The sequence below is a fragment of the Notechis scutatus genome, chromosome 3, assembly GCF_049901735.1.
Source record: "Notechis scutatus isolate UNSWTSFEM ecotype Mainland chromosome 3, rNotScu1.2, whole genome shotgun sequence".
Lineage (NCBI taxonomy): Eukaryota > Metazoa > Chordata > Lepidosauria > Squamata > Elapidae > Notechis > Notechis scutatus.
The window spans coordinates 68,829,637-68,850,289 of NC_142011.1; the positions used below are offsets into that span (position 1 = coordinate 68,829,637).

At 39.2% G+C, this 20,653-nt stretch overlaps 1 protein-coding gene across 8 annotated transcripts in view; it reads right to left on the reverse strand.

Annotated features, from left to right (window-relative positions):
* DOCK7 (dedicator of cytokinesis 7) overlaps positions 1-20,653 on the reverse strand; it is a 125,364-nt gene that overhangs the window by 28,573 nt on the left and 76,138 nt on the right. For all 8 annotated transcript variants that reach the window (XM_087960386.1, XM_087960385.1, XM_087960384.1 and 5 more), the window contains 14 exons: positions 20,563-20,652; positions 19,334-19,429; positions 18,755-18,895; positions 18,477-18,590; positions 17,687-17,857; positions 16,806-16,945; positions 12,968-13,137; positions 10,904-11,058; positions 9,177-9,359; positions 8,351-8,486; positions 7,487-7,583; positions 4,284-4,380; positions 2,010-2,144; positions 599-751 (listed from right to left, as the gene is read on the reverse strand). In XM_087960386.1, the coding sequence (XP_087816512.1) occupies positions 599-751; positions 2,010-2,144; positions 4,284-4,380; positions 7,487-7,583; positions 8,351-8,486; positions 9,177-9,359; positions 10,904-11,058; positions 12,968-13,137; positions 16,806-16,945; positions 17,687-17,857; positions 18,477-18,590; positions 18,755-18,895; positions 19,334-19,429; positions 20,563-20,652 (1,878 nt within the window). The remainder of the gene's footprint in view (positions 1-598; positions 752-2,009; positions 2,145-4,283; positions 4,381-7,486; positions 7,584-8,350; positions 8,487-9,176; positions 9,360-10,903; positions 11,059-12,967; positions 13,138-16,805; positions 16,946-17,686; positions 17,858-18,476; positions 18,591-18,754; positions 18,896-19,333; positions 19,430-20,562; position 20,653) is intronic.

Consider the following 20,653-nt stretch of genomic DNA (forward strand, 5'->3'; position numbering starts at 1 on the left):
AAAACTATACATCTCAGGCAAAAAACTTCAAATACCAACATGGCTTCACAACCTCCCTATTCCATAGATGGGGAGAATAGTGGAGATTTGGAATATCATCAGGGTGGGAGCTATACAAATCTATAGATAGGGGGATGCTATTCCAGAGAGGAGGCACTGTGACAGAGAAGGCAAGAGATTTTACTTGATATCCATCAAGTCTAATACAAGTCTTTTAGTCAGCACAAGGCTACTGAAATTCTCATTTTAGAGGAGATGTCCCTCCTTCCATAATTCCAGACACCCCACAATTTAGATTGGGGTCCCCAACCCCCAGGCCTCAGCTCACTACTGGGCCTGGGCTATTTGGAACCAGGCCGCATGAGTGGAGGGCAGATGCACGCACGCAGTTTGACTTGCATGAGTGACAGGCCAGTGTGCATTCACATGCACCCACAGCGCAACTTGTGCATGTTGAGCTGTACGCATGCACGCCGGCCCACCATTTGTGCAGCCCAGTTCTCCTCTCCCCCCCCCACCCGGGCTGAGCCGCCAAGCTGCCAAGGTTGGGGACTGCTGATGTAGATAATCTGTGCGCTTTCAGAAATAATGTACTCACATTTCCAATCTCAAAGTTTTGCCTCATGAGGAGATACAGAGAGGCACTGGCATGGGACCGTATCGTGCTAATGCTACTGCTGCAGTGGCGCAGGAGTCGGAGGCATAGATCGGCACATTGCTCAGTCTCTTCTTCAAACAGCAGTTCTGGGAACTAAAATGGCAGGATAAGAGGCACGTCATTCAACAAAAGCTAGAAACAATGAGTGTTCCAAATATCAAGATGATTCTACTGTGTTTCTCCAACAATACACCAATAGGAAGGCCCAGCATGATTTCTAGGCATGAGGTGAAATTAAGCCCTGCCCCCAATATTTAGGCTTATTTAAACCATACGTTTCCCCGCCATTTCTCACATCGTTTGTTAGAACTACACGAGGTGAAGAGAAATGGGGGGAAGGGTGGGGGGATGGGGAGAAAACTTGCCTTTAGGAGTGCCCTGCAGGTAGCCTAGGCTAGAATACCCCGATAGCCGATAGAACCTCCCAGAAGGCAGAGTCCCCAGCTGCTTCGGGGCATGGCATGGCTGCCCGTGTCCCCTCGCCTTTAGGCAGTCTCTTTCGGGCGATGGAAGCTCCCCAACTGCAGTCACCAGCCACTTCGATCGGCCAGTAGAAGCGGCCTCGGGCGAGGGAGTGTGTGTGTACTTGCCCCGAGGCCGCTTCTACCGGCCGATCGAAGTGGCTGGTGACTGCACTTGGGAGCTTCTATCGCCCGAAAGAGACTGCCTAAAGGCGAGGGACACGGGCAGCCATGCCACACCCTGAAGCAGCTGGGGACTCTGCCTTCTGGGAGCTTTCATCAGCCGACAGAAGCGGCCTTGCGGCAAGGGGAGTGTGTGTGTGCACTCGCCCCGAGGCCACTTCTACCGGCCGATCAAAGTGGCTGGTGACTGCACTTGGGGAGCTTCCATTGCCCGAAAGAGACTGCCTAAAGGTGAGGGGACACGGGCAGCCATGCCACGCCCCGAAGCGGCTGGGGACTCTGTGTTCAAAGGAGCTTTCGTCGGCCAATAGAAGCAGCCTCGCGGCAAGGGAAGTGCATTTGGGCCGCTCTAGGTGGGGAGGAAATTAAGTCAAAAGACGGCCTAGCCGTTTTTTCGGGGGTCAAAAAAAAATAAGGCCCGGCCTTATTTTGTGAGAAACACGGTACTTTATTTGTACTACAATGCTAATTATCTGCTCTCATCTTTCCTGGGATCCCCTGCTCACCAGTCCAAGTAAAGCAAGCCTTCAGTTGAGTTTTGCTTGCAGAAACCGTGGAAGTAAAGCTGTCCCGGGTGCAAAGTAAGCTCATTCAAGAGTGGCAAGGAATGGTAACGTACTTTGAGCTATTGAATTTAGATTAGTCTGTCTCAGTCCCAAAATTAAATAAAACCTCCTCACTCGGTACTCTATTTTCAAAACACTCACCTTTGAGACTAAAGCTCTTTGAGTAGCGAAGCAATGCTGGAGATAAAGAGCGCTCTGATTGCAAGCCATGCTATGTAGAAGAGCCTTCAGTACCCCACCAAGAATACTTTCCTTGGATTCAGTCACCGAAACCGTCTGTAGTCAAAGACAACAGGGCATCAGAAGCAGTCAAAAAAATCATTTTAAAGTGAAGTGCTGTAAATGCACAATGAAAAGCTAATCCTCATTCTGAGGCATCTATAGCCCAGTCACAAGAGCTGGGATGGGACTGTTGTTCTCAAAGAACCATTATGGGAAATACTAAGCATACTCAGGGCAATAAAACTAGTCCTATGCACTCTGAAGCATATGCTGAAGAGGACTGAAGCAGATCTTCAACAACACACAAGCTTATCCCCCAGAGCAGTGTTAGACTAGCTGAGGAATTCTGGGAGTTGCAGTTCACGCATCTTAAACTTGCTGAGTTTGAGAAAATACTGCCCCAGAGGCTAACAACTGAGAAGTTTGATGATTAAAAGCTCAAAAGTTTATATTCTACAGCAAGGAAGGAGAAAATATCGATATATTTTCAATCTTATGCGTATTTGCTTGAGGAGAATTCCCAGCAATATGGAAATATTTGGTTAATAAATACAAATTGCGGGAATTGTTATTTACAAGGAAGCAAACTGATGAAACCAATGAATAATAAAAACAGAAGAAATTTCACCAAACTTCCTTTCATTTTATGTTCAAACATTTCTTAGCCTGTTGGGCCTGTGACTGTCATACATGAGAACTGTTGCAATCCTGCCAGATTGGAAGGATTATATAAGATAATCGTTGACCTATCACTATTCATTCAAGTGAATATGATGGCATGAATGAATGTTGGTTAGGAGCAGCCCTCAGAGTTCCCGTTGTCGCAGCATATTACACATACACCAATTAAGTGATTGCAGTCTGGGAGCTTGGCACACTTGCAACCAGTTGCAGCGCTTCATGAAAACAATTTACATTTTCAATCTTCTCCACTGACTCCCCAGAAGTTCTGTGGGGAAACTTGCAGGGAACTTCACTAGGCACTGGGGTAAGTCTCCCAGACGCGTGCTACACTTGTGTTGCCCCAGCTATCCACATATCCCCTCGCACTCAGTCCATGACATGTCATTCTCTTGCTCTCTCCTTAACCTGTGCTGTGCCTCTTGCACATACCCTTGCACTCTCGCACAATCTTACCAATCCACACCATGCCTCCCTTGCGCCCTTGAATAGCATTAACCTATGATGTGCCTCTTGCGTACCTCCCCACCCTCATGTACATTCCTTGCAGTCTCTCACACTCTTCTTGAACAATACTCTGCCTCTTATGCACCCCCTTAGACTCTTGCACACCCTCCCCAAATTGTGCTCTCGCACAGCCCTTCCACCCTCACCGTGACTCCCCCACACCTTCCCTAATCTTGCCTTGTGCACCTCCCCATATCTCCTCATTCTGTCTGCCGAGAGCATCCTTTTACCTGCCTGCCAGCCTGGGACTTGCAACTGAATTTGGCTGTGGATATCTGTCATGACGTTGCTCGGCCTAACAACAATGGGATTCAGTTAATGGCAGCAATTAGGGCTGTAGAGATTACTGCCGCTGACCAATGCAATCATGCTTTACAACTGCCCTTAGCAATGAAAATTTTGCTCTCAATCATTGTTGTAAGTTGAGGACTACCTATAACCAGCATTCTCAGCATACATAGTTAGCAGAGGGGATCAGGAATTATATGAAAGAAAGTGATAACTACTCTGCCTCCAATATTTTACTTAGTTTCTATATTGGTTGCAGATGAAGAAAATGATTTTTACCTACTGCTGCAATGAACACAGTGGAGCAGAAGGTCTTCATGAATCTAAATGACAGAAGACTGTCTCACTGGCTTTGGCAAGATACCCAATAAGTCTGAACCTCCCTAGACCAGGACAAGAAATCTACCCCCATCAATTGGACCCAAGCAATGTTTCCCTCTTGGTTGCTTATGTAACCATCAAGGCAATCCTCTTTCCTCTCTAGGTTTGCATGGAAGATGAAACTCTCATATTTTTGTGGTCGCTTAAGAAACGTAGCTTTCTTCATAACAAGTTAGTATCAACGATTGGCTTATTTACCAAGCCAGCTGTGATGTCGATCGGTTTGCAACATGTTTTTGTAGAATTTTGCATTCTGAATTTTTTTTTTTTACAGAAACAACACATGTTGTATCCAGGTCATTAGAAACCATGTCAAATACTCCTTAGCATCCTCACCTGCACAATTATCTCTAAAGTATCCAATATGATCAGATTGGCTTCTGTTGCCAAGTTACCATCAATAAGTGCTTCATGTTCAATCTCTGCCCGGGACCTAATAGAAGTAAAATATACACTAAAAATCCATGTTCCTTCAAGACATAAAACAAAGGAAAACAAATGTCATTCTGCTTGGAAAATAGCATGCCTCCTAAAACCCCTCCTACAATATAAAAATAGTTCAAAAAAGGAGAAAATAAAACAACTAATATGTGTCTTGTTGTCTTTTCGCAAGTTTTTAAATCGTGCTTGGGATTTGAAGATGTTGCAGAACAGCAACACTTCCAAGGAGTAAAATTGGGCTGGATGGACCAATAATCTAGCTATTTTGGAGAAACATTTTTTCTGGCAAATACAGATAAAATGCAGGCAAATGCATACATATATAGAGATGAAAAAAGACAAATTATTGGCTTAAACAGATAATGGCTAGCCTAAATGGGATAATATTGTGATTGAAATGGAACCAGAAAGCTTAAGCAATCTTTTTGCTGCCCGTTAATAGATTTTTACATACTTATAATTTAGGTTTTCATTAATCCACTATTCTTTCAAATGTTGCTAGGGAAACAACCCAGTTGCAGCTTCACCGGATTGTTTTTGCAACTGCTTCTGATGTTACTGAGACTGTTAAAACATTCCCAGATTTTGTTTTTATAGCACAAGGATGATTATTTTATATTCCTCGTCCCACCGTGCCTTATATTGTTACATTTTTCTTTTAGTTTTCCTACTAGGTCAAAAGACTAAATGATACCACTGTTTCTTTAGCTGAAAAGAATGATTAAACGTGTAACCATTCTGTCAGTACAATTTTAAATCTCTTTTAAGTTGAAAAAAAACCCCAACATGATATTTGTATCAGTGAAAATGGCTTTCCATATTTCATAATGTGAACACAGGGTGGTGCTGTGTGAATAAGTGTCTTCCTAAAATATCTGGTTAGTAAAAATGGAAATGTGCATCTGGCAGATACCTTTGTTTTTCTATCCTATTCTTAAATGATACCTGCTTTTTAAAATCTGATAATGATTCCTCATAAACAGTACATCACACTACTCCAAACGAGTTGCGGACAATCTCCAGTTGTCTGTGGAATGTCAATGCTAAATACCTCAGAAGAAAAGCAGCGTAAGTTTGATTTTAAGTGAAGAATTTTATTGTTTCATAGTAGAAGCTGGTCCTGATCCATACTGACTTCTACTGGTCTTATAAAACCACAGCCATTGCTGAGAATTCTGGAAGTTAAAGACTACACAACTGGAAAGTATCAAGACTGGCTCAAATCCACATGACATGAACCTGGGGTCCAGATATTACAGCACTCTTTTTGGGTGCTCTGCAATACATCTTTGTATGTTTGGCTTTCAAATTAATGGTTCTGTGATCAAGAAAATTGTTTTCAGAAATTAGTAAGTAACTCAGGTCCTTAATATATTGTGATCACTCACTTTCTAAAATCTCCTTTACCTCAAATAATTCTGGGGCTGAGAAAGAAGAGGTGATTTCCTTACCCTCTGCGTCTTTCTCATTACAGATTGTTTTAATCTCCATCTACCACTTTTAACTGCTGCAAGATTTACCCAGATCAGGGCAACAGATTTATTAATTATGTAGTCTATAGCATAAATATTGTTCCAGCAGAAAAATACATTTCTTATAAATAAATATGTCCTATGACATCATGCAATCCTTGAGAAATATCCTTGGAGCTAATTTAGCCCTTGGCACAGTAGCGGATCCCCCATTGGTGGTGGTCCATGGCAGGGCCCCTGGGCTCTCTTGTCAATTTTTTCCAGAATCTCATCTATAGCAAATTAAAAAGGTATTAAAGATACAATTCATTTGGCATATAGAGCTGTTTCTGACCCTTATCAGAGATGTTAAGGGATTATGAGACCATATGCTAGATATGCAATAATCACATAATACAGACATGCCTCGTGCTACAGAACAGGAAAAATTTTTGTAGCAGTATATATACACACTCTCTTTGATAGCCAATAATTTTACAAAACAACTTCTGCAAAGCATCTCAGTCTACCAGGATCTTGGGATAAACAGCATGCCAGCCAGCCAGCCAGCCAGGCAAAGCTCTATTTTTATAGCTAATTAACCCCAATGTTCCAAATTCCAGCAATTCCTGATATAACAATAACTGCAGTAACACACAGGCATATAAAACCTCTGCAAAGCATCAAAAAACACAGCTGCAATAACAAAATAGGCAAAGGTACAAAGTTACAACTGAAAAACAAAACAAAATAAAACCCATAGCAGGATACCAATGCTACAATACCTGATCGGTTTGTGGCTTCTAAAAATACAGCACATGTAGAAAAATAATTAAAGTCATGGATTAGAAAGAAGCAACTTTTAAACTCCAGAATGCTCTAATGGACGAAGTGATTGATGACGTATCTATTTCCTGCATGTACAATTTATGGCTCTTGGCTGTATCTAATAGGATGCCATATCAGTTTTTACTACAGCAAAGATTACTTTCTTACACAGGTAGTCCTCGACTTATCACAGTTCATTTAGTGAGCATTCGAAGTTGCAACATCATTGAAAAAAAATGACTTATGATTGTTATTCACAATTATGCCATTGCAGCATCCCCATGGCCATTTGATCAAAATGCAGACAATGGCAACTGACTCATATTTACATATTTATGGTCAACGTGATCCCCTCTTACAACCTTCTGACAAGCAAAGTCAATGGCAAAGCCAGATTCATTTAACAACCATGTTACTACCTTAACAACCACAATGATTCCCTTAACAATTGTGGCAAGAAAGGTTGTAAAATGGGGCAAGATTCACTTAACAACTGTCTCACTTAGCAAACAGAAATTTGGGGTTAAATTGTGGTTGTAAGTCAAGGACTACCTGTAATAGCATAACTTAATATAATCCAACAGGTCTATTCAGAAGTCCCATTGAGTTCAATATCTTATTCCCAGATACACCGCAATAAAATTGCTTTAAACATAGCTTACACAGGCATTTAACCCCTTTCAAAGCCATAAGGTGAGAAATCCTTTCTAAATCTTTCCATATTGTAGCCCACAAAACTTCAAAGGAGACAACAAAGTCTCCATATGTTGTATGCCAGTTGCTCAATCTATTAACCTAATTAGGAAAAGATGACATTACTTGTCAAGTTTTTCAGTGTTCTGCCTCCAATGCGTCATGTCCTTCCGCCACCTCAGGTTCTCTTGACTTCCAAAAGCACTTCCAGAAGGACTTCTTTCTGCCATGGAATTGTAATATTTAACATGGGGCTATGAAGTGATTCAAAATAGGACAACTGTTCCTATGCAATTCCTGCCAACCTAGCAGTTCGAAAGCCTGCAAAGGTGAGTAGATAAGTAGGTACCCCTTTGATGGGAAGTTAATGGCATTCCGTGTGCCTTGCTGGTCACACAATCACAGAATGTCTTCAGACAAAGCTGAATCTAAAGCTCCCTTGGCTAAGAAACAGAGATGATTGTTGACCCTTAAAGAGTTGGACACGACTGGACAGGGGAAATCTTTATCTTTACCCAAGCAATAATAAATTTTGGTAAGTGTTACTGTTTAGTTTCCCAGGTATAACTTAGTACAATGATAAAGACTGCCTCAGTGGCATAAGGAATGAATTAATCAGTGTTTTCTCTCCCTCCCTCTCTCCCTCTCCCTCTCTCTATCCTTCTCATCATGAGTAGGTATATTAACAAATGGAAGACATTTGGTGTTCATCACATAGAATTTTCATGAGGCAGACTTGAGCATTTTACAGCTCCCTGGCCGACATCCAGCCCTTTGTGCAGCCCATGTGAATTGCTTTTATTTTGAAGGCAACTTTTTCTTTCAATTTATATATGTACGTGCATGCAGGCCTACACACCTATTAGTTCGGCCCAGCCCAACAGTCCATGTGGCCATTTTGGAAAATTAATTGCCCACCCCTGATTGGAAGGGATAATGCAACGATAGGAACTCTTCTTATTTCAAGTATAAAAGCAACAGTCCACTCACCCAATTGTCCTCTGCTTCTTCGTACCATTTCTTGCCTGGCCCCAATGCTCCCAAGTATAGCTTCTTCAAGTTTGGCCCGCATATCTTTTGACTTCTTAAAAGTCAGACTGTTCATTCTTTCAAACACTTTCTTCCCCTAGATATTTCACAAAATGACAAGAATATAAAAGAAGAACATTTTCTTTCTAAAAATTAGAAGTTCTTTCTAAAAAATAAATATTAAAAAGATGGGGAAGCCTGTAAAATGCAAGTAATGTTAGAGGAGAAACCAGAGTTGCTCTTGTTTCATCCAGAGAGAAACTTACAAAGTGAGGAATATATAAAAGTATTGGGAGGAAAAATACTATTTTAGAACAGAATTTAACAGAAAACAGTATTTTTAATTTGTTTTAATCATTTTTAATATTACCTGTCCAAAGTAACATATTTGAAATGAGCAGCCATATATAAATCTGCCGTATAAATAAACAAATAAATTTGACACACATATTTACAATATTAATACAAATCTGCTTTAACTGTCAGTGTTACTATTCTCAGAATCTTGAATTTGCAATTACAGTACAGGAATCTTCCAGCTAAGTGCACTCATTATAATTCTTATGAGGAAGCAAAGCTATTCAGTTTATGTGTCATTAAGTATTTTCTGGAAATATTCAGTGCAATTCAGGCTCTCAAGAAAATCATGCAGTATCAACAAAAGCCTATGTGTCTGAAAAAGAGCTCAACCTCCAATACAATTTAAAGACCTACATCGTGCAAACATTTGAAGAAGGCCCATTTCCAGTCAAAGGTGCACATTTTTAAGTAGGCAGTGTTATTTTACCTTATATTCAAAGCAGGAAATGCATAAATAAAGCAAATCCAACAAGCGATTGAGCTGCAACACAGACAGATCTGTGAACCATTTCTGCAGAACACTTTCGTCAGCATTCTTCAGGACCCATAAGAGACAGATCAAAAGGTTTCGACTGGAATCAGCTGAAAATGTTGAGTGTTGCCTGCTGGCCTGCATTCAGAGATAGAACAGATCAAAACTGTGGTTACCAGTTTGGTCCCGAAATAAATCTCGTCCAACTAAAGAAAATTGTTATGTTCTTTTGCAGATTTCAAAAAAGGGATGCAAGCTATTCAGATAGACCTAATGCAGGGTCCCCAACCACCGGTCGCGGACCGTGCCGTCCGATGGAACAAGTCCTACCGGGCCGCTGGTTTGCTGGCGCCATCTTTTTTGATGAAAAAGTGCTTCCGGTGAGCTTTTCGGGTAGAAAGCTCACGGAAGCTTTCATCAAAAAAGATGGCGGCGCTGCGCTTCGGTGAGCTTTTCCGGGTAGAAAGCCATTTCTACCCAGAAAAGCTCACCGGGCGCTAAGCGCCATCTTTGATGAAAAAGTGCTTCCGGTGAGGTCACCGGAACCACTTTTCATCAAAAAGATGGCGGCGCCCAGCTGAGGCGGTACCGGGCCGCGGCGCCCAGCTGATGCCGTACCGGGCAGCGGCATAAAAAGGTTGGGGATCACTGACCTAATGCCATCCTGCTTAGTATTAACTTATAAGATTTGGACAATCTACCAGACTCTGTATAAATGGGTCACAGTATCTCCCCCCCAGACTGTGGGATCCTATGTCAAACTGTAGATCACATTGTGACCAGCAATAAGCTGGGGGCATATACCAATTCGGGATCTGATTTTTTAAAAAATATATATAAACAATGCTGAGATTCAGTGCCTGAATGGCCTAGACCAGTGATGGCTAACCTTTTGCTTGTCGCGTGCTGAAAGTGCATGCGCGTGTCTCCACCTATAATGCAATGGGCGCGCAATCCTCCGTCCCCCTGCGCATTCCCCACCCTTGTACATGTGTGCGCATCTCTCACACACGCGTCTCCCCCACACATGTGCAGCAGATACCCGACAACCAGCTAGGTGGCGGGGGCACACACACACGTGCAGTGAGGCTGTTCCAGGTGACCTCTCGCATGCCGGCAGAAATGACTCTGCATGCCTCTTGCAGCACATGCCATAGGTTCACCATCATGGGCCTAGACATTGATATTTGAACACAGATCCTTTTAACATTTATATTTTATTGTGTTTTACTAATCCATGTGAAATTTTAATATGTACTGCTAGTCCATGTATGATATGCAATGTGCTAAATAAATAGCAAGGTATGGACAAGTCTTTCAACAAGTTTCAAAATGAAGAGAAATGTTATATCCTGATTGTCCCAAAGGTGCTTTTTCAAAAGGCAACTGGACTTTGTTTTTCCCTAAAGATATTTCACTTCTCATCCAAGAAGCTTTTTTTAGTTCTGAAGTGAAACGTTTACAAAGAAAAACAACAAAAATCAGTCCAGTTGCCTTTTGAAAAAAAAAAAAAGTACATTTGGGACAGCCATGACCTGGATGATTCATTCTTTAGTTTTCATGAAATATGTTAAGAATAGTGGCATCATTTCATGGCTTTCACCGAGTCTTCTTGTTCCTTGAATGCAGATTCCCAAATATTTATTTATACATAGATCTTTTGAAGGAAGATGTTTTTGTACCGTTGATGTGAGGAGAAAACTGGTAGGCCGGGTGAGTTGTGGGACAGAGGTTCCTGCAATGGCCATAGCAACTGTCTGACTGATCATGTTCCCACCCTCACTTTCACAATCTTCCACTGCGACGCAGCTTGGTCTTCCACGCTGATTGTGACTTTCTGCAGCAAAATAGACCAATTGTAATGAAATGAAACATTAATGCGGTTGCTCAAATACAGTTATATGGAATACAGACACTTAATAGCAAAACACAGAAAAGTTTCGTATTAGATGACATTATAATTAACCCACAGAATACCAATCAAAAAGGTTCATTTTAGCCATCTAGTCTAATTCAAATTAAAATAAACCCTTCCTAATTATTCCTATTCAAGTAGAATTTGTACTTAAATGCAGTAAGGTCCTGCATGCTGGAAGAACAGCAATAGGTATGAGCCTTTGATGACACATCCTTTCAGGTATTTCAGAACTTCATAGAATGTTTAGGTCAGGGCTGTCAAACTCGCAGGCCCTGGGCTAGATGTGTCAGGTGCTGGCCACGCCCATGCCCATTTTAGCAAAGGGGGAAAAAACCCCAAAAGACTTGCAAAAATGTTTCCAAACTTAAACCGTAATTGCTGGAAATGTAAAAAGGTGGAAGGTATCTTCTTCCATGTATGGTGGCTTTGCCCGGAAATTAAAAAATACTGGATCAAAATACAAAAATGGTTAAATGAAATCAGACATTACCAAATAGAATTGAAGTCTGAATTCTTTCTACTGGGGATTATTAAGGGAAAATATCATAAAAAAAATAAATATTTGATTATACATATTATCACAGCAGTGAGAATTGCACTTGCACAATCTTGGAAAATGTCCATTATACCAAGAGATTGTTTAGTAATCCGTAAAATTTTCAATTGTGCAGAAATGGACAACCTCACTACAGAATTAAATAAGGAAGACTCGGAATATTTCTCAATTTGGGGTAATTGGTATCAATGGATAGATAGTAGGAGTATGAAACATATAGATTAGAATAAGATATAAGCTTTGTATATGTATATGATTAATTAGAAATGTCTGGAAATGTATGAATATAGCTAAGATTTTTGTACTGTCAAAGACTGATGGTGAATTGTACAAACTTAATTCTTTTTTATAGTTTTATTTGTATTTTACTGTTTTAAATTTCAATAAAGGTTTAAATTAAAAAAAAAAGCAAACGGGGAAAAATCCTGATAGGTCACGTGATGCTGCCATAACAATATGAGTTTGATACCCCTGGTTTAGGTAATCATTTTTAAATGAATGAAAGAATGATGTCACTTTTTTAAAAATTTGTCCAATTAATGTTCCCCATCACACAAGTGACTCTAGCAGTTCTTTGCTTGTCAGAAGGTGACAAAAGGTGATCACATGACCCTGGGAGACTGCAACAGTCATAAACACATGCCAGTTGCCAAGCATCTGAATTTTGATCATGTGATCATGGGGATGCTTCAATGCTCATGAATATGAAAAACTGGTCATAAGTCACTTTTTTTTTTCCAGTGCCTTGGTAACTTTGAATGGTCACTACACAAGTGCTTGTAAGTCAAGGACTACCTGTATGGCATGCATTCATTTCCTACTCTGCAGGTAGTCCTTGACTTACAACAGTTCATTTAGTGACTGTTCCAAGTTACAACGGCCCAGAAAAAAGTGACTTTATGACCGTTTTTCACACTTACGACAACTGCAGCATCTCCATGGTCACGTGATCAAAACTGAGATGCTTGGCAACTGAGTCATATTAAATGACCGTTGCAGGGTCCCAAGATCATGGGATCCCCTTTTGTGACTCTCTGAGAAGCAAACTCCATGGGGATGTCAGATTCACTTAATAACTGGGTTACTAACTTAACATCTGCAATGATTCACTGTGTGCTTGACATGGGATTGCAAAGGTAAATAGACATTTCAAGCACACATTCAAACTTTTGGATGCAGTTTAGAAACTCTTCAGAAAAACAACAAAACAATTTGCTGCTTTAACTAACTATTCAGGTAGCAGTGCAGCTAATGGGCTAGCATACCAAATACCTGTGAAATCATACAGCTGGGGCACACTCTCCATGATCACTCCAATCAGAGGCAAGTATAGAGTAGCCACCCTGGCCTTTACTTGTGGGTCAGAGTACCGTGGGTCAGAGTCATGGCTAGATAGCAAATTGTGTACCATGTTGATGACTTTCTTATGCAATCCAAACAAACTATGTAAAAAAGAGTCAGTAGGATGAGTTAGAGCAGATATGGCATGGTAAACACACATATACACATACTCACATTCACAAATTTGACTCCTTTCAATTATATCCCTTATTGTATGATTTTTTTTCAATTTCATGTTATCCTTTATTTAGCTAATTTGAAGCAATGTAGCAAATATATTGCAGAATTAGAATTAACCTCCTAAACTAGAACGTGCAAAATAAGCCAGAATTAGCCACTTGATTCTGCATCTTTAGCTTCAGACACAAAATGTAGACAGTGGTTAATATATAAACTGATCTGCAGATAAATTATTATTATTGCGATGTGCATATATAACAAAGAAAGGGGAAGGGAAAAGAAGATACACAAACAAAAAAAGGAAAAAGAGGGGGAAATGAAAAAATAAAGCACAAAATACACAAATAATTTACAAACATCATTAGAATTTTTTAAAAGTTTTCAATGCTCCATTAATTTAAATCAATAAATGCAGGTCATCATTTTAAAAACTCCTAATCATTATTAAAAAAATATGAAAATCAACTGCAACAACAGTCAACATGGTATGTAAGTCATATAATAAAATTAAAAATTACAGGAATTTCTATCTAAACAATTAAGGACTTTATACTAAGAGAAACCCACATCTCAGATATGGAACAAGCCTATAAATAGTGTTGTAATCCAAACATATTTCCAAGTTGAATTACATTCTGTTTCAGATTTATTTTTGAAATACAAAGTTATTTTAGACACCTAGGCATACACCAAGAACTTAATTAGACATTCTTTTGAGTTTCCCAAAGGAAATGTGGACTACTCTTACAGCAGTTACCATAAATAAAACTAATTCAGCATACTTTGGGAGAATATGAGATTTTGTCATTCTGAAAGTGTTTTTGATGCTTGGTATGTTCAGTTTTAGATGGTTGATACTTTCAACTACTTTGCTTCATCCTATTCTTCCCTATTTCTGTTTTTTTTTTTTTTTTTTTTTTTGCATTGATGGCTGCAGCAAGAATGCCCAAAGATTAACTCTCAGAACCAGAGATAGCCACAAAGTAGCAGAACGTAATCTGTGATTATTCTAGTTATTGAATATCACAAACCAAGACTGGAGCACAACACAGATTGTTTAAGAAGTAGTGATGCCACAGCAACCCGTGTTAATAAGAAAACAAAAATGTGTGTGGTAACATCATAGTACAAATTTCTTCTTACATATTTCCCACCTAATATTGGACAAACATATGTACAATTTGGTATCTATGTCATTATGTTGCATTTTCATCACTTGCCCTCCATTGTAGAGGCCCACAGTTGTGCAAGAAAAGAAAATACACTGGGATGAATGCATAACGAAAGAAAAGAAAAACCAATCTAACTTTAGTTTGGAGCATTCACCTTTATTGCAGGTAGCCCTCAACTTATAACAATTCATTTAGTGTCCATTCAAAGTTACAATGGCACTGAAAAATGTGACTTATGATCCTTTTTCAGAGTTATGACCCTTGATCAGCATCCCTATGATCAAGTGATCAAAATTCAGACACTTGGAAACTGGTTCAGATTTTGCTATGTCCCAAGGTCATGTGATCACCTTTTGCGACCTTCTGATAAAACCAAGTCAATGGAGAAGCCAGATTCACTTTAACAACTAACTTACTAAGTTAACTTCCTAACTTATCAACTGCAGAGATTTACTTAACAACTGTAGCAAGAAAGATCATAAAATGGGGCAAAACTCACTTAACAACAGAAATTTTGGGTTCAATTGTGGCCATAAGTCGAAGACTACCTGTATTTTAATGCTTCCTTTGGGTTGAGCAGCTTGAAGTCTAGGCCAATAATTGAATGATTAATTGATTAACAAGCCCTATTCAAAACCTATATATGGAATTAAAAACACTAGTTCATTGCCATGAATTTTAGAGGTACTAATAGGTGCATTTTCAAAACCATTTGATACTCGTAAGTTATGTGTGAATAAAATTACTGCAACCAATCTTCCTTCAATGGCTAAAGATAGAGCAATTTCTGGTGACAAATACAGTCAAAGGGATCATTATCACTACTTGGACTCTGCTTATTCTTTTAAATTCATTATTTATTCATAAGCAACTTTTACGTCATACCATATCACAAGTAGTTTTATCACACATAGATAAATAACGGTCTTTTGTTTGGTTCTGAAGCATCCCAATGATAGTTCTCTCTAGGAAATGGGGACCTAGAACAGATCACACAACCTATAGACAAAGATTGCTAGGAATATTAAGAGAGGTGAACCCTGAACAGACATAACTCATCAAAACTGACCCTAATATAAATGGGAAATGTCATCTTTGCAGTTGGAAAAAAATATATGGGAGAAAAACATCAATAATACATATCATGTCTTGCACTGATGAAATGAAATAATTGCTATATTTTGGCTTTACATGCTTTATTCATTAACAAGTAATGGAGTGAGTTAAAATTTATCTACTACTTGCTCTATCTACTTACATTTTTCATTGTGAGTTGTTACTGACCCCAATTATTTCATATGAGATGATACTATTCAACCACAGACTATTCTACTGGAAAATAATAGCTTGGTTTAAAACAAAACAAAACAACCCTTTTCTAAAGCGTAATAAATTTTATCTTATTTTATATTTGTACAATTTTCTGGATGCCTGTGGATTCTCAAACCTGAGTGATAATTAATTTTTTCTGCCAACGGATAGTTGTCCAAAAAGACCATATAGTACAGTGGAGAATAGAAAACATAGTCTAGCAGTCAACCATGTATTAGCTATGGTTCCGTTTTTTATTTCTGTAATTAGAATATTATGCTAGGCTGCCCATGCTGAAAGCCCTTCAACCTTTTAAGAAATATGTGGCTGTTCTACTTATTTCCTGTTTTCAATGAACCTGATCTGAAAAGGCTGTTCTGGTGGGCAAAAATTGTACAAAATTGGTAGTCCTCGACTTATGACCATAATTGAGCCCAAAATTTCTGTTGCTAAGTGAAACATTTGTTACATGAATTTTGCACCTTGTTACGACCTTTCTTGCCAGAGTTGTTAAGTGAATCGCTGCATTTGTTAAGTTAGTAACACGGTTGTTAAGTGAATCTTGCTTCCCCATTGACCCAAAGGTGCTTTTTCAAGACGCAACTGGACTTTTGTGTTTTTTCTTTGAAGATGTTTCATTTCTTATCCAAGAAGCTTCTTCAGCTCTGACTGGATGTTGCGGAATGGAAGGATTGATATTGCTTGCAGACAGCTGGTCATTTGAATTTCCCGTTGACTTTGCTTGTCAGAAGGTTACCAAAGATAATCACATGACCTTGGGACACCGCAATCCTCATAAATATGAGTTAGTTGCCAAGTATTTAAATTTTTTATCATGTGACCATGGGTATGCTCCAACAGTTGTGAGAAAAATGATAGTAAGTCCCTTTTTTTTCAGTGCTGTTGAAAAGTCACTAAATGAACTGATGTAAGTGGAGGACTACCTGTATAATTATCTGAACAAATTTAAAGAATGGTTGAGTGTGAAAAGAACAAAGACTTGAGAAGAAATACATTCTTTTTCACAATCCTGTGACAATGTGAGAGAGGAAATATGTTTTAAATTATTAAAACATATTTCTGTTGGAAACAATTTTAAAATTTACCTATCTGCTTCAGGATCTAGAATGACAGCTAGTTCAGTCAGCACTAGTCCTGCCAGATAATGTTGTTGACGAAAAGGAACAGACAGTTCAAACATATTTGCAATCTTCTGATCCTGGACATTTGTTGAGAAGCCAGAACTCTGTAACACAAAAACACAACTTCTTGTAGATTTTATTATATGTATTAGTCCTAGTGGCCTCCACAACTGTGATCACATTATTTATTTATATAAATATATTCATAATAAAGTAACAGAGCATGAAAGAAGAAAAAACAACAACAAAGAAATACATTGAACCGTAGTTCGGGAAAAGAATTTATCTGTTTTTTTATTACTGTTCAACAGCCAACTGTACCAGGACTTGTTTATTGCAAATTAAAAGGGATTCCTGATATTTCTAGATGGAATTTATGAACAGGATTATTATTATTATTATTATTATTATTATTATTATTATTATTATTATTATTATTATTATTATTATTGATGTGTACTATTCAGTTTCCATTTTTATGCATTCAGCACAAATATTGGGTATTCAAGTTAGGAATTTTAGAAATTAAATAGTTTAACAAGAAATAACCATGTTGATAAGCTATAATAGGTGTGTGTGTGTGTGTGTGTGTGTGTGTGTGTGTGTGTGTGTTGTCACACTAAGGCAAAATTAATCAAGTAACTGGTTTATATTTATATTTATTAAATCAAGTCAAAATCAATCAAGTAACAGTTTGGTTTAACACAGTTGCAACTTTTTTTTAAAAGTCTGCATTTAAATTAGAGCAGAGCTAAAGAGGAATCTAATTCTACATGAAATCCTACAGTCCATTGGTTTATTATTAGCCTTCTAATACTACATTATACTTTTGGTATATTACCCACCTGTGATGTTGCTGATGACACGGAAGGAGATGGAGAGGCAGGCGGTGTTAGCAAACTACATGGTAGATTCAGAGTAACATAATGCTCATGGCTACAGACAATCCGAAGGAAATCCAGCCTCAAGGACACTAGTGTGCTGGGGATTGGTAAAGAATAAAGCTTGGAGGACACCTTGTGAAACAGGAAATGCAAAGTTAAAAAGTGACAAGGAAGCTGGGTATCTACAAAAGTAAATGTATCTCTGTTCCCCTAGACAACAAAAATAGAGAGCAAAGGACAGAGTCGTTAAATTTGGTGTTCATAATAAAATGAGCAAGATACTGTTACTTTCAATGTCAGATTTAAATCATTTTGAAGCATTTCCATGCTGCTTGGATGATATCCTTTCTGAGTACAACCATGCTGCTCGCCCAGAATATGTTCTATCTAACCCAATGTTTGTTTCCAACATCAAGAGCCAAAAAGATGCTTTGTTGTCTACAAACTGACTCCAACCATGATAGCATCCCTGGCATTTAGTCATCAAATTAGGAGGGGTAGAGAGAAGGGACAGAATTTTGGCCTCTTTGGATAACATCCTTCAATCTTTGGCGGGCCGGATTAAAAAGACCAACGGGCCAGATGTGGCCCGCGGGCCGTAGTTTGCCCACCCCTGTTCTAGTCAGATACCACAATGTATTTTACTCCTCCTCCCCTCTTTCCTTCCCTCTCCCTTCTTGGATGTAGCCAACTCCAAGGATTCTCTACCCCAAGCCCAGGACTACCTTTTACCTCAATCTTGCCACCGTACCTGCTTGTAGTAAGTCTTAACAAGGCTAAAGACAAATCCTCTGTCCATGACAGACAACAGATCGTTGAGAAAAAATGCTAAACTAGTGTTGAGTCTTTCAATCATTTCAGTATCCTGTATCAGAGGGAAAAAGAAAAAAAGAAGGAAAAGGACAGGATGTTTCAAAACAGAAGCTTCATGCCAAGGCTCTTATCCAACCACTTGTACGCTATTTAGAAATTATCTCTTCATATCGGGGTGTACATTTGACAAGAACACAGCTGAATTGCTTCCATTACCTTCTGAAACCGGGAGACTATATCACTGGCAATTGTGCTGACCAGCGCAGATATGTCATCCATGAAGCGCTCTGGAAAACGATTTTTCCTCGGGGCGTCGAGTTTGTCAGCAAAATACAAATGATGCACAATACTTTTTACCTGGAGGAAACATATATTACCACTTGCCATGCCTTGCACGAAAAAGGTCAGCTGTGGATAGCAGTATGATTTGATACTATTCTGTAAACCAGATTTAATCATTGTAACAGTGATTCTTCTTTTCCCATTGGTCTAGCTCTATCTACCATTTGGAGAGTAACTTTCAGAGGCAAGTAGATATTATCTGGATAACGAGTGGCTATTTTCCCTGAAAATATCTATCTGTGGTAGGGATCAGGAAAGAAGTCCAGAGGCAAGAACAACGACAAAAGATAAATAGACTCACTTTCTTTCTGATCGTCCCCCCCCCCTTTCCAATACAGGAAAGGAATAGGCAGGTCTTAGCAGAGATCTCTTGCATAAAGGATGTGACTTTTTAGGCTGGGGCACCTGAAGGTTGCTTATCCCTGCACTGAACAGTTTTTCTCATTCTCTTACCATAAGTTCAAAGAAGAACCATGCTTGCTGAAGAGCTGCTTCACGAACACTTCCACTGCAGACAACCCACTGCAAAGCCAGTTCTTCGTGAAAAAGCTAGCAGGATTAAAATCCATGTTTACTCATCCAGCATTTAATAATTCTTGAAACTAATTCAGACATTCCCCAACCCCAGGACCACAGCCTGGTCCTGGGCAGTGGTCTGTTTTGAAAACAGGCTGTGCAAGCAGCATGCGAGAACACATGCAGTTCCATTTGCACAAGTGGCAGGCAAGCGCAGGCATGAAGTTCCTTTAGTGCAAATGGCATGCATGCGTGCCTTCCGCTTGCACAAACAGAGCTGTGTGAGCTTTCACCTGCTGCTTGCATGGAACCATCCTGTCTCCCCTCCACTGCCACTGGTCCACAAAGCCAGAAGGGTTGGGGACTACTGCTGTAATTAGTAAAATAATATCATGTAATATACAGGGATGACAATAAGCAAAACATTTTTATGAACATTATAGCAATGGTAAACGGTTCTTTAACAGCCTTTTTAAAAGGAAATATTGCACAATGGGAAGTGTAAATCCAATCTATGTCAGGTAGAACTAAAGACAAATTGTAATTTTTGATAAAGTTATGGTTTAGTTTCTCCTGAAATGTTCTTCTTATTTCCGATAGAAGAAGGAGCAAAATGAGAGCTCAGGAGGAAAGAGAAGTCAACAGTTCCACTCTTTTCTCCAGTTTTACTGAGAAGAAGGTAAGGGAGAAAAACTTCTGATCTGTTGGAAAACTAGTAAGAAAGATCTTTTCATCCCCCCCTTGGAAAAACAAACCGGTGGGGAAAAGCCATCCATATAGATTTCCAGCTGCTCAATCCGATGCCTCCAAGCAGAAGCAGAATGTCAGTAATCTACAACAACGTCTTCCTACCTCCATGAATGATAAGAATTCACAAACCATAGAAGATAGTAAGTGGAAGCCCCTTGTAAGCTACACAGAAGCACACAGAGCATTTCTGCAATCCTTGCATTGCTCTCAAGTGTGTGGTCGAAAGGAATTAATGTTTTTACAAAAAATGAAGTGATTCATCTGGATTAACATCCAAGCTATTTTATATTTGTGGAACTAGAATCAAGCCACTGCAACTCTAGTTGACTCAGCACTCTTCAAATTTAGGACTGAACTGAACTGTTTATCACTCCTTGTCTTGCACAACAGCATGAAATGATCTTTGCTATATCTACCTTTTTAGTTGGCAAACGCCCTGTTAATGTTTGTAAGAAACTTGGTGTCTCCGTATGGGAAGACATACGATTACAGCTTCGATCTGCAGCC